The sequence below is a fragment of the Seriola aureovittata genome, chromosome 3 (genome assembly GCF_021018895.1).
Source record: "Seriola aureovittata isolate HTS-2021-v1 ecotype China chromosome 3, ASM2101889v1, whole genome shotgun sequence".
In the NCBI taxonomy this organism is placed as follows: domain Eukaryota; kingdom Metazoa; phylum Chordata; class Actinopteri; order Carangiformes; family Carangidae; genus Seriola; species Seriola aureovittata.
This window is the reverse complement of record NC_079366.1, coordinates 22,922,405-22,939,269: the sequence shown is the minus strand read 5'-3', so window position 1 is coordinate 22,939,269 and position 16,865 is coordinate 22,922,405. Positions and strand designations below refer to the sequence as shown.

General features: G+C 38.8%; 1 protein-coding gene across 1 annotated transcript; it reads right to left on the bottom strand.

The window, feature by feature from the left end:
* Positions 1 to 6: 6 nt before the first annotated feature.
* On the bottom strand, positions 7 to 9,962 carry LOC130167082 (uncharacterized). The gene is made up of 9 exons (XM_056373052.1): positions 8,750 to 9,962; positions 7,592 to 7,640; positions 7,421 to 7,452; positions 6,731 to 6,868; positions 6,023 to 6,136; positions 3,092 to 5,048; positions 2,716 to 2,880; positions 2,176 to 2,244; positions 7 to 669 (listed from the first exon to the last, which is right to left on the bottom strand). Exons 1-9 carry the CDS (start codon positions 8,750 to 8,752, stop codon positions 449 to 451), a joined length of 2,748 nt encoding a protein of 915 aa, XP_056229027.1. The 5' UTR covers positions 8,753 to 9,962; the 3' UTR covers positions 7 to 448.
* Between the last annotated feature and the right edge of the window lie 6,903 nt (positions 9,963 to 16,865).

Genomic DNA, 16,865 nt, shown 5'->3' with positions numbered 1-16,865 from the left:
GGTTTATTTATAGGGCTGCCTTTCAAAACTTCTAATACAACCTCTCATACAACCTTTTCACATAAAACATTCTTGCAACAAATTCAGACATGCCAAACATAACCTACTTCCAAAAACATCTACAACTCTGGACCGTCTGCCCACTCTCCTCCTGCTACTCCCACAGTGAATACATCAGCAGAGAGTCTGCGCTGCTTTCCTTCACAATAAAAGCATTTCAAGCATTTCGTTTCCACGTTTACGGATGTTCATGAATCAAATATGAAAAAAAAAAAAAAACAGTGACTGAAACACTGTTTATACACACAGTTAAGAACTCACTAAATTTGGCTGAAGTGTCTGTCAAATGTTTTATGTTTAAAAAATAAAAAATAAAAAAGGGGGAAACATCTGCCCAAACAAAAATCTTCCTGTTAGTCCGCTTCCACCCAACAGCAAACAGTAAAGCTTACCTTTTCTTCTCTCTCTTTAAAGCATCTATTCGGTTTTTTACATAAAATTTAACTCCCTTCCACGTTCTCCCTTTAAGGGCTGTAGGGGAGTTTTGAATACACTTGAGACAGTCTGCTTTCCCTGGGACCATCATTGACCGGATGTATTCCATCAGTGTGCTCTCCACAGCCTTGATTTCTTCATCGGACCACTTTCTTCTTCTGGTTTGTGAAGACTCTGAATAAAATTAGACAATTAGTCAATGTTCTTCAAAAGTGGAACATCTTTTCAATTCACTTTTATTTGTGTAGTGCCACAACATAACAAACATTATCTTAAAACACTTCACAAGGTGGGACTGTGGTACTTTGAGGAAACAGTATCAGGGAAAGTAATTGGAAAAATAAATGTAACCAGAATAAAATAGCTTGCAAATAATAAAAGCTACCTTCCTGCTCAACATCTACATCATACTTGCTTAGTACAAGGACATCATCACAGATGTTACTTGGTAAAAGGTTATTAGGGTCAAATGCATATAAATGGACGCCTGGTTATATTTTAAAATGAGGAAGCAAACTTTGGAATAGTTGGTGAGGGGTCTGGGGGTCCTCCCCCAGTAAAAAATATTTCAATTAAAACAAATTTCCTGCATTTTAAACCACCTGACTTCTTGGATTAAGTCAAGAGACAGCCACCTGCACTAGTCTAGATTAGTTGGACTGAGGTGCTGTGAAAACCAAGAATTCATCTAGAACAGGTGATAACTGGATCAGGACAGGAGGTGATTATTAGTAACAAAGTACAAACTGGATGAATGAAATGACCTCCCAACTAATATCTAATAAACCTCTTTTATTTTCTATACTGGTTCTAGTGGCAGCTGCTCTCATAGCTTCAATAGCTAATGTAGTTGGAATGTTTATGAATAATCATAATTTCAACAACAAATCATTTAACCTACATTACCTCAGTTGAAGGACTATTGTAATGTACACAAACTGTGCTCTGATGTTCAGACTGTGTGCACAGAAAGTCTGTTCAGCAATATCATTTTATATATGTATTGAGGTGCAATTGCATTCATGATTTTCTTTAGAGACAAACTAACCTAAAAAACTGTTAACGAAGCATGAAAATTTTCAGAGCAACAGAGACACAGAGCACCTGATGACATGTGATGATAATTGATAGCAGTAACCTATTGTAACGGGGTGTGGTAGGACCCAATTGCAGCACAACCAAACAAGTAAATAGTTCGTTATTGGCTCCGTTTTTTTCAACTAGTCTTAAACACACTATCTGCAAATTTAATACCTACAACAAATTTACGGTAAACATAAGACATTTCAAGACCTTATTAAATAGTAAATGTAAATAGTTCAGTGATTAGGCGCCCCCAAATTATTATCATTATTCATTCCCTACACTTGAGTTCACTTGGAAAAATGTTGTACATATAGATTTATATATAGCTTAATAATATTTTTGAGTAGTATCTTTTTCATTGTTTTATTTTTTTATATGTGTATCTGTTTATTTATCTTTTTGACTGTTGCAGTATTTTACCTTTTTATTGTTATTTCCTATTAATACATTTATTGCATACTGCACCAAACACCAAGCCAAATATCTTCTAAGTGAAAACCTACCTGGCAATAAACCTTATAGGTGTGCTCTCTTCATAAATTAAAATTTTATCAGAAATGTCCATAATCTCATAATTTCTTTCCACTAATTTACCTTTGACTGGATGAGGGTCACTGTCCTGTCCAACGCCTCTCAAGGATTTCTTTTTTACCCCGGATTTTTCTGTAAACATAATAGCACTCTCTTAGTAAATGAGTATCCAGCACAGTGAAAGCAGTCAGTGTGCTTGCTTCAGCAAAGCAACATGCAACTGTGCATGCTGAAGATAAAACACTACTATTGTCTTCCATATGGGTCATTCTGTGTCAAAGCAGACAGAATCCTTGAAAGTAGGTGCATCACATTTTGTTCAATGTGTAGGTCCCAAAATTATGACTTGAAAAATATTTCTATTTAATTCCAATGTTTTGATGTTTTTGGTCATAGATATTTTTCATTTTTACACTCTCAAAAACACCTTATCTGTGAAGCCATGCTTGGACATCAAACATATCTTGAAAAGTGTTAATTTCTAGCCTCACAGAATTGTTCAAATATTTAACTTTTTAACACAAATGTGACAGATTAGCTAGGTCAAAAACTGACTTCAGAGAAAATCGTTGGTGCCCTCCATTTATTATTTCCTCTCCATACCTGATGAAGGTGAAGGTGAAGGTGAAGATAAAGGTGAAGATAAAGGTGACGACAATGGTGAAGGCAAAGGTGAAGACGAAGATGAAGACAACGGCGCAGCATCCTTCACAGTCTGGTCATCCTCATCTTCAGTGCCTGATGCATCACTGTCCACAGCCATTTTCTCTGAGGAACATAGCAACCATATGGATAAAACTATTAGATACACATAAACCATTACATGAAAGTAACATTGCACAAAAGGACGGCGGGGAACAAGAAGGGTTGGAGTTGGTGCTGTGTGGCTAATATGAAAGTGAACATGGTAAAATTATCTAGGGGAGAAACAACTGTGTATAAATACATTTATTTAGTTATTTACACATGCCTGTCTTACCTTGTGGATCAATGGCAATCTCATCAAGATTCTTGCCCTTAAATTCAGAGAGCTTTCCTTGTTCCAGGGCCATCAGAACCTTACTTATCTTTGCCAGCTGTAATGTGCCTTCGGGCAGCCTATAATACTGGCGATGCACTCTGATGTCATGTCCAAGGAAGTCAGCGAGGTCATCCATTTCATTGTCCTTTAAGTTGAGGACCTTGGACATAGTGGCCATGTGCTTCCTCAATTTAGTGGAGGACAATGCTTCTGGGTTGTCTGCCCCACAGCTTCGAGCAATCTGCCGTATAACATCTGAGCCTCTGAAGTGACTGAGTGCTTGAGGTCTGGCAAACATGAATGGATTCTCATCAAGCACATCGCAGTCACAGCGAGTCTTGACAAGTAACTCCATCGATGCCTGCATTTCAGGTGTGAGGAGAATGGGAACCTTTCGTCCACGTTTGCCTTTTATCTCGATTCGCTGGAAGTGCTTACAAAGCTTCTTCTCAAGGTCAGTCAAAGCAAGTTCTATATCGGGATGAGTCGATGAAGTATCTCTCAACGTAAAAGCATTAAGGGACATCTTGGATACTTCTCCCTCTCTTCTACGGTTAAAAAGGATAACCTCACAAAGTGTAACTTTTGCAAGTTCTGCCCAGTGCTTCTTACTTGGTTCTTCGTCAACTTTTGTTTGCCACTCCTTCCTTTGTGTATTGAGAAACTGGTGCATTTTTCTCACATCTTGAGTAAAGGGAAGAAGCTGTGGCATATTCCATTTTGCCTCACTCAAATTCCTGAGGGCCTGGGATGAAACACATTCATTCCATTTGGTGTCACAGATTTGTTTAAACAACTTCACATCGCGAATGACATTCTCATCACCTGAGATCATTGCTTCACATTCAATAATATTTGCCATTTTCTTGAGGTTATGGCCTAACTTCAGTGCCAAAGATGGTGTCTTGTATATGCTTGTTTCCTCATCCAAGCCAGCCACATTCTTAACTGCTTCAATGACATGAGGGAAATTAGCCGGTACAAAGAAATCTGACATTTCCTTCAACTTGCCATTTTTCTGTCCTTGGAGAACTAATCGCCCTGTCTCACGCATCTTTTGTCTGATGTATTCATGTTTTGTGACATCATGACCATGCTTATTGAAGAGGTGTTCCCCTAATTTCAGTATGGTTTTCTCTTTACGCACAACATTTGATATGTCATCTTCATTCATGCCAAGCACCATTTTCCAAAATTGTGCATTCACACTGTCTGGAACTGGCTGAGCATATGCACAAAGGGCCTGGACTCTCGTTTTTCCAGGCTTTAAACCTTCTACTTTCTTGCTTAGCTGACATCGCTGCATATGCCTCCATAGCGTCTTTCTCCTGAGGTAAGCAAAACAATTTACACAGTGCATGTAATCAGATGCTTTGACAGGTCTTTTCGGCTGCTGATGGGGTATCACTGTTCCTTTTCCTTCTGTAATCACCTCATTATTATGGGCACGATTCCCTCTATTCCTCAATAGATCTAATTGTATTCTTCGCTCCTTTGAGCCCTTTGGAAATGAAAAGGCTTTGGCGACTTCTGCTTTATCCTTGTGTTGGGATTCCAGATGACGTGCCATTTTTCTCAAAGGCTTACAGCAAAACACACAGTAGAACGTTTTGCTGTAGAGTCTTCCACCAGCTTTTTTCTTCTTATGTGACATGACAGTCACATCAGCCGACAAGGAATCTCCACTCTCACTTGCAGTCAAATTTGTCAAACACCTTCTCTTGCGTGGTCCGAAATCTACTTTCTCAGAGTTGGCTGAGGGTGTTTTCTGTAACCTCTTCTTCTTACCCTGGTCCGGTCTGACATCTTCTGAATCCTCTGTTTCCTCAGCAGACTGAGGAATGTATTCATCATCACTACAGTCAAAACTTGATAGAGAATCCTCTGCTGAATATCCAAGCATTTGTCTGTTGAGCTAAAAAAAAAAAAAAAAAGAGGCTACGAATTAGTTGGTTAGTATTTCTGAAATCACAAGCAGTTAAACATCAGAAATGTTATGACAAAACAATAGATTTAATCTAGAAAAAGCTAAACTTTTGGAAGCTTGTGTTTGCCTAAAGTGAAACATTCAATATGTATACTTTGCAAATCATAATACTATGTTATGCACCCAACTATGCAGTAACATTATTAGTAGTGATATCAGTAATTGCAATATTATCAGTAGCAGTAGAAGCAGTAGTATAGGTTATAGCAGTAGCACATGGAATCTGGATTAAAAAACCCAGCTTTGTGGTCATCTGTGCTCCCATTCATTTCCTTTGTAACGCAATACTGTTAAAAGTATCAGGTAGGAAAAAGTTGCATAAAAGCACATATCCTTAGAGCACTGAGTATTTTAGCATTTTGTCAATAAACAAAGATGAAATAAGACATTACAATAATAAAGATTACAATATCTGTGAGTGTGAATACTCTTTTCCCCCTGTAGTATTAACTATAATACAATTAATGCCTGCCTTGCCTGCATCACCCAGTCCAATTTCAGGTTATATCGTTGTTTATCCAGGCTGATAATATATATGTCGTGCAGACTTAAAAAGAACATCATAATTAGTGTGAGAATTCTTCTAAAAATGTGTTTTGTACAGTAACAGTGGCCTTGACATTTGTCCGCCAAAATCTAATCAGTTTATCATTAAGGCCAAGTGAATGTTTCTGCCAGATGTAACAAAATTCCCACAAAGTGTTACTCAGATATCAAGTTTACAAGAACGGGACAGACAACTCAAAAACATATTACCCGACAGCCATGACTGTTGCTGGCTTGGAGGCATAAAAATGTGTGAGTAATGTCATGGTGGACAACGCAGAAACGAAAAATGTGATGCCAGTCAAGTGACATACCATGGCTTACGTTAGCATGTGAACTTTTGCAAATAAACTTACAAGTACACTAGCTGTTCTACTAAGCTCAGGTACAGTTGTGTCCTTCGCAACATCAGCTGGAGTGGGGTCCAGGATCACGGTACTCTCACCATCACTGGAGCACTGCTCTACTTCCTGAAAAGTAATCAGAAAATCAAAGGTCAAACATCACATGTGATTTGTTTTCTGAAGACATAGAACAAAAGTTTCACACTGATTCGCACCAGAATCTTAAACTTACATATCTTTTCAGGGTGGAAAGCCTATGCTAAACACTAGCCTGTCCAGCACATTCAGTCAGCACAATGCTAACCAAACATTAGCTGCTCTCTCTATGCGCTGATGCCCTGTACAGCAGTTTTCTCCACAGCACATCTCATTGTCAACAGTCTGAGAAGCTGACTGACCATAGCACACTGATATTGACCCTGTTAATCCAGAGTCAGCGTGACCTTGACCTTTGACCACCAAAATCGAATCAGTTCCTTCTGAATTTATCAGTCCATCCAGCCCTGGCTGTTGAAAGCGCAAAGGCATAAAAACCAATTGTCAGCCTATAGAAAGCTTTTTATTGGCGGCTTCTGTGCCTCACCGTGTAGAGAACATAAGACTGACACTGTAACTGAAGTCATACTTACTGCTGATCAACAGAATATTTACTCATGACATAGACAAAAGCACATAATGATATAAACAGTTATAAACATTACGAGGTGTAGCACAACTAACCATTGTGTTCAGATTTAGAATCAAGGTCTTCTCCCTCTCCTCGTTAAATCTCTCCGTCAACGCCTTCTCATACCGTGTCTCACACACATTATGATGTGTTTTAAGTCTCTTGATGCGAGACATGTAGCGACTTTGAGCCTGCAAAACACAGAAAGCTAAGTTGAAAAATGCTCACCATTGTGCAGTCAAATCCCCAATTCTTTTTCCTTTTTCAAGATTTCTTTAGGCATTTATGCTTTATTCAGGGCTCCAGAATAACTTTTTATTCACTACCGTCCCAGAACTTTATTATCATACACACAAACAGACAGAGATTCTTTCTTTATGGCTAAGAGTAGGTAGATAGATGTATGCTGCCTGCCTTGGTCCTGTATGTACTCCTGAGAACCCGTATTAGGAGCTGTTTTTCTTAATATGGGAATACAATTCGGACCCAGACTTTTGACTTGGACTGGCCTACCAAAAACCATAAGGAGACACCATCGCATACGGATTGTGTCACACTTTACAAAAATCATATGGTAAACAGACGATTAATTAATGATGATTTGTAGAACAACACTTGAATTAAAACCGGCACATGAAACTATATTTCTTTTCTTTCACTTTCCTCTGTATAAGTCAGTAACTATAGAGAATATGAGACAATTTAACTGGTTTAACTGTCAATTTTAAAATGGCATATCCTACCTCTTTATGTTCAGGGCCAGTTCCTTCAACGACTGCAAATAAACCACAGAAGATGAAAATGTTTAATCAGTTAATCATAGATCTGAGGCACTCGGTATTTCTCAGCTTCGCAACTCTGCCAGAGAAATACCACCATTATACTATTACCTCATTACGTCTACACTTCCTTACCTGTCCATTCAGAGCTGATCCCAGTGAATCCAGAACTCGTGCCATCCTCCTGTCAGCAAGAGTGATACGGTCAAAGATCAAGGTCCAACATGTCAAATTACACTGTATTTCAAGCTGCAGTGGTAGGATTTAGCAATATATTTACGTAATTAATATTTTGACTGAAACTAAATGCCATTTTCTGGTCTTAAATGCTGCAATATAGTACATAATTATATTTTTGAATTTATTTGATTAACCACAATATTAGATTATCCACAGTAACAATGACCATTATTTGTGATGACTGAATTTCTTATGAAAGCACCAATAGTGATCCCCAATATACAATCAGATTAGTGACTGAGTTATTGACTCAAATTATACATTTTATACATAGTAAGTCAAACTTGACTTTTACAACATAACTGTGTTACAGTATGTGTATAACCCAATTTATTCTCAAAGCAATACCAATGTAACACAATAAAGGTCTTTACTCGAATTTGTCATTTCAAAAATATTCAATTCAATAACAGATTGGAATATATTTTTGCCAGCTAAAGATCGGTAAACAAAAGTCGATATCATTATCCATCACCTTTTTCTCCTCGCTTCAAAACAGATCAGATTTTTTCTGTACATCCTATTACAGAGAGAAACGGGGAATTCCGCTGCATAATTCGGGGGTGAAGCTGTGTCATAACCGGGCCCGGACATATTTTAGATCATAAGCATGAAATCTTTAACTACACAGGGAAACGCAACAGCTCAAAGCGTCCATTATGCATTAATTTTAATTATAAGTTCCGGGGTCTCTCTCGCTCTCCGACATTATACATCAGGTGTGTGAAAAATAACATTAAGTAAAAAAAAAAACAAAACAAAAAAAACGACGCGTTCTGTGTGAAAAAGCACTTTTGATAAATAATAATTTTGAAGTTGTTTTTAGTTGCCCAGCACTCCGGGAGCCCAGCTCCAGACCTGGTTTACTTGACATTGGGGCACTTGCTAAAGTTACTGGTTAGCTAACATTAGCTAACGTTAGCAATTAGCCCATCATCTTCGTGAACTTCAAGCCATTGCAATATAGCTCTTCTTAAGTTGTGATACACGTGCAAACAGTATGCTTAAACGCTCAATATAATATTTTAAGACTACTACAATAATTGTACTTACCATTCCCTCTGAGCTTCCACGGCCGAGTCCCCCGTCTCATGTGCGGAGCATCTCACGCTTCTGTCGCAGACCGAGCGGTGCAGGTGTGGTAATGAGAAAAGGAGCGCTGGATTTGTGATCCAGTGCACACCAGAGTGCTACGGAGATAGTTGTAAAGAGCACAACCAGATACCTACGGGCCAGCTGTGGCTTAAAACAAACTGGTAGTTCAATTCGCGCGCTGCCAGTAAAAAAGGAGGGGGGGGGGGGGGGGGTGGCAGTCCATCCTAAACCACAGACTTTCCTTTAGCCGGGAGAAACAGAATGGGGGGGGCATGGTCACGGTGGGGACTTAAAACGTCAGGATCTGTGTAACATATCAGGTATTGATGAGTCTAGGTGGAGGGACTACAGCTTCGTTGAAATGAAATTGATCAACTGAAATGTAGTTTAAAAGGGTTAACATACATAAGCAGATGATGTGAATCCTGTTCTTACAATTAATTCCATAATTTTTATTTCCAAACCTTGTTTTATAAAGAAAAAAATTGAATATAGGAGTTCTTGTCTTGTTACAGACCAATATTGTTAACAGGCATTAACAAGGCAGTGGACTAGCCAAAATTATAAAGTTTCCTCTTGCTAATAGACAGTAGGAGTGGGGGAGGGGCATGGTCTCGGTGGGGACTTAAATTTTCAGGTATGGTCAAGGTCTTCACAAAAAAGCTTTATCAGCTCAAAGTGAAAAATGTTTATCTTGAAGGAATACTGATATTGATCTGTGAGCCATTACATTTTACATTTTACATAATATGTTAACCCCTGTTCACTTCATTAGACCTAGTCTATCTCTGGGGGTATGTGTGTTTGTGTACATAAAGAGTACTGTATACATACTACAGTATACTATGCTGCCCTGCTAACAGGACAACCAGTGCTAACATTTCTATTCAGTCATTATTACTCAGATGCTGTTAGTATCTCTGTGTCTACACACGCTGGCTCTGCTAGCTGCTCTGCTAACAGGACAACTAGTGCTAACACTTCTATTCAGTCATTATTACTCAGATGCTGTTAGTATCTGTGTCTACACACCCTGGCTCTGCTAGCTGCTCTGCTAAGAGGACAACCAGTGCTAACACTTCTATTCATTGATGATTACTCAGATGCTGTTAGTATCTCTGTGTCTACACACGCTGGCTCTGCTAGCTGCTCTGCTAACAGGACAACTAGTGCTAACACTTCTATTCAGTCATTATTACTCAGAGATTTCTATTCAGTCATTATTACTCAGATGCTGTTAGTATCTCTGTGTCTACACACGCTGGCTCTGCTAGCTGCTCTGCTAACAGGACAACTAGTGCTAACACTTCTATTCAATCATTATTACTCAGATGCTGTTAGTATCTGTGTCTACACACCCTGGCTCTGCTAGCTGCCCTGCTAACAGGACAACCAGTGCTAACACTTCTATTCATTGATGATTACTCAGATGCTGTTAGTATCTCTGTGTCTTCACATGCTGGCTCTACTAGCTGCTCTGCTAACAGGACAACTAGTGCTAACACTTCTATTCAGTCATTATTACTCAGATGCTGTTAGTATCTGTGTCTACACACGCTGGCTCTGCTAGCTGCTCTGCTAACAGGACAACTAGTGCTAACACTTCTATTCAGTCATTATTACTCAGATGCTGTTAGTATCTCTGTGTCTACACACGCTGGCTCTGCTAGCTGCTCTGCTAACAGGACAACTAGTGCTAACACTTCTATTCAATCATTATTACTCAGATGCTGTTAGTATCTGTGTCTACACACCCTGGCTCTGCTAGCTGCCCTGCTAACAGGACAACCAGTGCTAACACTTCTATTCATTGATGATTACTCAGATGCTGTTAGTATCTCTGTGTCTTCACATGCTGGCTCTACTAGCTGCTCTGCTAACAGGACAACTAGTGCTAACACTTCTATTCAGTCATTATTACTCAGATGCTGTTAGTATCTCTGTGTCTACACACGCTGGCTCTGCTAGCTGCTCTGCTAACAGGACAACTAGTGCTAACACTTCTATTCAGTCATTATTACTCAGATGCTGTTAGTATCTGTGTCTACACACGCTGGCTCTGCTAGCTGCTCTGCTAACAGGACAACTAGTGCTAACACTTCTATTCAGTCATTATTACTCAGATGCTGTTAGTATCTCTGTGTCTACACACGCTGGCTCTGCTAGCTGCTCTGCTAACAGGACAACTAGTGCTAACACTTCTATTCAGTCATTATTACTCAGATGCTGTTAGTATCTGTGTCTACACACGCTGGCTCTGCTAGCTGCTCTGCTAACAGGACAACCAGTGCTAACACTTCTATTCATTGATGATTACTCAGATGCTGTTAGTATCTCTGTGTCTTCACATGCTGGCTCTACTAGCTGCTCTGCTAACAGGACAACTAGTGCTAACACTTCTATTCAGTCATTATTACTCAGATGCTGTTAGTATCTGTGTCTACACACCCTGGCTCTGCTAGCTGCTCTGCTAAGAGGACAACCAGTGCTAACACTTCTATTCATTGATGATTACTCAGATGCTGTTAGTATCTCTGTGTCTACACACGCTGGCTCTGCTAGCTGCTCTGCTAACAGGACAACTAGTGCTAACACTTCTATTCATTGATGATTACTCAGATGCTGTTAGTATCTGTGTCTACACACCCTGGCTTTGCTAGCTGCTCTGCTAACAGGACAACTAGTGCTAACACTTCTATTCATTGATGATTACTCAGATGCTGTTAGTATCTGTGTCTACACACCCTGGCTCTGCTAGCTGCTCTGCTAACAGGACAACCAGTGCTAACACTTCTATTCAGTCATTATTACTCAGATACTGTTAGTATCTCTGTGTCTTCACACGCTGGCTCTGCTAGCTGCCCTGCTAACAGGACAACCAGTGCTAACACTTCTATTCATTGATGATTACTCAGATGCTGTTAGTATCTCTGTGTCTTCACATGCTGGCTCTACTAGCTGCCCTGCTAACAGGACAACCAGTGCTAACACTTCTATTCAGTCATGATCAGAATTTGGTCCACTATGGCTTCTTGCTCTTCCTGGTGTTACGCTGCTAACTGGTTCATGATAGAACATGCTTGTTTCAACAATAATAAGGGCATTAGCTGTGTTTCTTATGACTGATCATTGCCCTAACAAATCTACCAGCCACTTGCATATTTTACCTGAATTTGGCTGGTGTTTATGTTGTGCCCTGCCTCCTCTAAGCTTTACACATCACCATGGATAGCTCTATCATTTAAAAACACAAATAGAATGCACCTTCGGTTGTCCCTGTTTTATTGATAATCAGATAATTAAGTAACCTTTTTACATATTTTTTTTTTTTCTCTACAAATATGAAAGATAGTTAACAGAAAGCTAAACAATCAATAACCTCTTATTTTAAGCAATTAACTACATGAGCCTGATGGTTTTTTAGCAGATAGAAAGTGTAGGCACAGTACATACATTTAAATTTGTTTTTAACCTTGTTATGCATAATCAGATTACATTGCCATTGTGTTCAATTTCTCTTCTCTGCTCCTCTCTCCTGTCCAAACTGCTCCTCTCCATGCTACTCTGCTTCCCTGCTCCTCTCTCCTCTCTCCTGTCCAAGTTGCTCCTCTCCATGCTGCTCTGCTTCTCTGCTCCTCTCTCCTGTCCAAGTTGCTCCTCTCCATGCTACTCTGCTTCCCTGCTCCTCTCTCCTCTCTCCTGTCCAAGTTGCTCCTCTCCATGCTACTCTGCTTCCCTGCTCCTCTCTCCTCTCTCCTGTCCAAGTTGCTCCTCTCCATGCTGCTCTGCTTCTCTGCTCCTCTCTCCTGTCCAAGTTGCTCCTCTCCATGCTACTCTGCTTCTCTGCTCCTCTCTCCTGTCCAAACTGCTCCTCTCTCATCACCTGTTCTGCTCAACTCTGTATTTAAATTAGGAGAATTGGCAAAGAAAAATGAAAAAATACATATATACATGATAAATATAACACTTATACTTTTCATACTTTAAGCACATCTTGTTGACCTTAGATACCTTTTCTTAACTCTATTTTCATGGTTTTAGGAAAGTGACCCTTTCAATTCTGTCAAAATATGATAGCAAATTAGGGTAAAATTAGAATTAGAAGAGAACAATTATAAAATTAGAATTAGAGGGGAGAATAATTCAATGAAAGATAGGATATAAAATTTGGATATGTTTGGCCTTCTCTTAAGTCTTCCTCTCTGCTATAATCAGTTTTGTTTCGTATTATTTCACTTTCACTCATTTGCTGACTTACTACCCCTGACAACCCTAGTGAAATATTTTGGCACTATTTTACACTTTTATGATGATATTGACTCATGTTTTCTCCTTAAATATAGGAATGGGTGGGCAAGGTTGTTTGGATGGATGGGCTTCTATGTTGTGCAAAAGAGATTTAACCTTAAATTCCACGCATTCAGAAAAAGGTCAGCAAGGGAATGTAAAGTAAGAGTTCAAAAAAGAAACCTGTATCCACCATGTAGTTAACTGTTATAATTAAGTCACATATCAACTATCAACTTAAAGTAAAAAACAAACCACCAAACAATGAATATTGATAGCCAAAAGGGGTGCAGCTGTATATCTGCTTTTTTCTGTCATTTTCATCATTATCATCATTTTCTATGAGCACCCCAGCTCCCCTACCCACCCAGCCAAGTGAACTAGTTGTAATGTGATTGAATTATTAATATAATATTGATTAATTAATATTATTATTAAATAGTAAGTAAAACAACCAATAAAGATAGAAAGGTTCAATTGTATTTAAAAAAAAAAAAAATATATATATATATATATATATATATATATGTATTAATAAAATATAATAAAATATATATACAATTTCAAAGAAGTATATGATAAACTAGAAACAAAGGCTAGAGTTTAAATAAACACCAGTCTAACACTTAACATTTCACAGAGTTGATTCATAGGATGAAACTGTAATACTACTTTTGATCAATCGGCGGCGCTAGAGAGCGAGCAAATAGTGACACACACCACCGGAACAACGAACCTCATGGGGACTGCAATACTGTGTGTGACCTCACGGGGCGCATAGATACACACACACACACATTTTTGTCTGGAAAATGGTGTCCTGGGGACTTTTCAGAAAACTGCATGGGGCATGTTTAAATACTGTTTTGAAGCTATTGGTAGGGGTTTGCCCGTGGGGACCTCATTTTAGGTCCCCACGGTGAAATAGGTCCTCATGGGTATGTGTGTATTCAGGTCAGTGTCCCCACCGGGATAGTAAAACAAGAACACACACACACACACACACACACACACACACACACACACACACACACACACACACACACACATCCACACACACACACACACACACACACACACACACACACACACACAACACACACACACACACACACACACACACACACACACACACACACACACACACACACACACACACACACACACACACACACACAAATGTTTTTATGGGGAATTAGGCACTGGAACTGCTTCTTGCACAGCCTCCCAAAGACCTCATCACAGTGAGGCTGCCAGCATTGGCGCCATTACGCCTTTACCACAACCAAAAACCTGTGCTCACTGATTGTGTATGGCAATCAACTCCATAACCACAGATACTGCACACAAGTACCGGGCAGATGGATAAACTGTTGTTTGTCGAGAAATAGCTACAGCATGACACTCTCCTTGAAACGTCAAACTGTAATGTGATGCAAGCAAATGAGAGAGTTTTAGCAACGTGGTAATTAGAGAGTTTTAGAGGTGTTGGTAAACCTGCTTTTGAATTTTGTAAAGTGCCAATCTAACCATTTTCCCCTGCCTCCAATATTTATGCAAATTTGGGCTAAACACTTGACACTTTGATTTGATTAGCTCCATACTTAACACACAAACATAAGAGTGGTATTGATCTTCTCATCTAACTGTTGGGAAGAAAGCAAATCAGCGTAGTACAGATTCTGGCTGAAACAGATATTTCCTGTTCACTGTGTAAAGTGTTTATGCTAGAAAAGAGGCATGAATGAGTTCCCGAATGAAAATGAGTGAATATCCTGCTCTACCTTTTGAGAAATTATACTTTTTATATAGATTTTAAAATGTACTCCATTAGCACTCAGTCTATTATGACAACCAGCATACATTTCTTTATTAATGAGGACCAGAATAGAGTCCTTCTTTGTGTTATATGACAGTAATGTCTTCCTGTTGTGGCTCTGAACTTTCTGTATTAAACCCTGCATAATTTAACAGGATCCTCTCAGGAGCCAATGATGCTTTTTGTTGCATTTTAAGTAATTGTAAAGCTCAGCTGTAATGAGCTCGCATCAGGACGCTGTGTTATTTTCACTGCGGGCCTCATCAGAGCTCAACCCTTGCAAATGGCCAGGATCTTCACCGTGTTTACCGTTTAATGGTGATCATCCAATCACTCCTTGCCATTGCAGCTTGTGTTTCGCTCCCCCTTCTGACATCAGAGGTGGACACACCAGCAAAACAACTCTGCACAAACAAGCCACAGCAATCAATAGTCAACACAAACACATAACAGCGATGTTCTTCTGTAGCCTCTATCTATTGCTACTAAGCACCGAGCGGCTAAATAACCTTTTAGCGGGCCCAGGCAGGCGAGACAGATGACTTTCCTAAATGAGGCTTCTGCTGACGCTGGGCTCTAAATCAATGGCAGTGGCAGGCGTTGAAATGAAGCCCCTGCAGCATGTGCTCACAGTTTCCTTTGAGAGAGTTGGAAGAGTCGGCTATACCACCCCACACGTTAATATTTTATTATTGCCACACTCATTCATTCATTCCTATGAGAAAATCCTTTTGCTATGAGTATGATTATGATCAAATCCAGAACAGAATATTCATAATCAATCAAATCTGACTTTGACTTACAGAAACTGTTCGAGAAAGAATAGGGAAAACTTTTCTGTTGTTTTACATTCCTTGTAATGGGACTAAATCTGTTTCACAGCACATGCTAAAAAAATGTATTGTTTTTTTTTTTTGTCACAATTAGCTTCAGGTAGAGCATTTTCTAATCTTCCTAAAGTCTGTCAATGCACCAAAATGACATGGGATACAGATCTGACATTAAAAGTTACAAAAGAAAAATGGACACGAGGAATATCAAATGCTGCAAACTGCTGCAATATGAAAAGAAGATAGATGTTAAATATAATTTGTTTAAAACAAAACTGAAATTTGTGATTAATCCAGAAAGATGCTTACAAAGAATATTCAAATTAGACTATATTCCCATTCATATATTTCACTTGCAATTTGATGCTCTTTTTATTAGTAATATATTTCATGTGAGGGAAATGTAAAATTCATGGTATAAGATATTTTGTCATTTGCATTTTTCCACATGTAAAATGTCTTCAAAGTCACTGTGCTCAACTGTGAACTCATGGTATGTAATAATATTTAACACCTGATATTACATGTCTCTTTAATCTTTGCACATGTAATGTCTTAAATTTCACATGTGAAATATCTAAAACTTAATTGTGCCAAAATCACGTGAATTTATCACATCTGAAAAGACCAAGAATCTCACGTTCCTGTATGTGAAATGTTCATATTTAAAATGGTTTTCGACACAGGATAAACATTTGAAATATGCTTGATATATAATAAATTCCCTTGTGGTTTTTTTTTTTTTTTTATATAAACAGGATCGAATCTGAAGAGAATATGTATAGAATCATGACTTTCTAATAATTTGGTAATAATAAGGTCAATTAAAAGCTGCTCTGGAGCTTTTGAGAAGTTTCGATGAAGGCCAAGAGTTAAAATTCAATCTCAGCTTTTTAGCCAACTAGAAGTGTTCAGGAAACTGAGCAAACTGCTCAGAGAAAGCTTTGTCACTTTGTACTTGGGAAATAATTGACCTTCCTTAACCTTCCTAATAAGATTCAGTGTTTCTGGCTGGTGTATTAATAAAAAAAATTGTTTTCCTGATCCAAAAAAAGAAAAAAAAGAGGAAAATATGGTGTGAGGATGAAATTTGTTCTTAGTCATTTCAGTGTTTGTATGTCTTGCTTATTGGCTGCAG

Bases quoted from the DNA above. Each gene is read 5' to 3' on its own strand.
- LOC130167082 (XM_056373052.1), bottom strand. The intron at 5,049-6,022 runs GTAAGTTTATTT...TTTTTTTTTTAG, and splicing joins GTAGAACAGCTAGTGTACTT to CTCAACAGACAAATGCTTGG. The intron at 670-2,175 runs GTAAATTAGTGG...AATTTTATTCAG, and splicing joins TGACCCTCATCCAGTCAAAG to AGTCTTCACAAACCAGAAGA.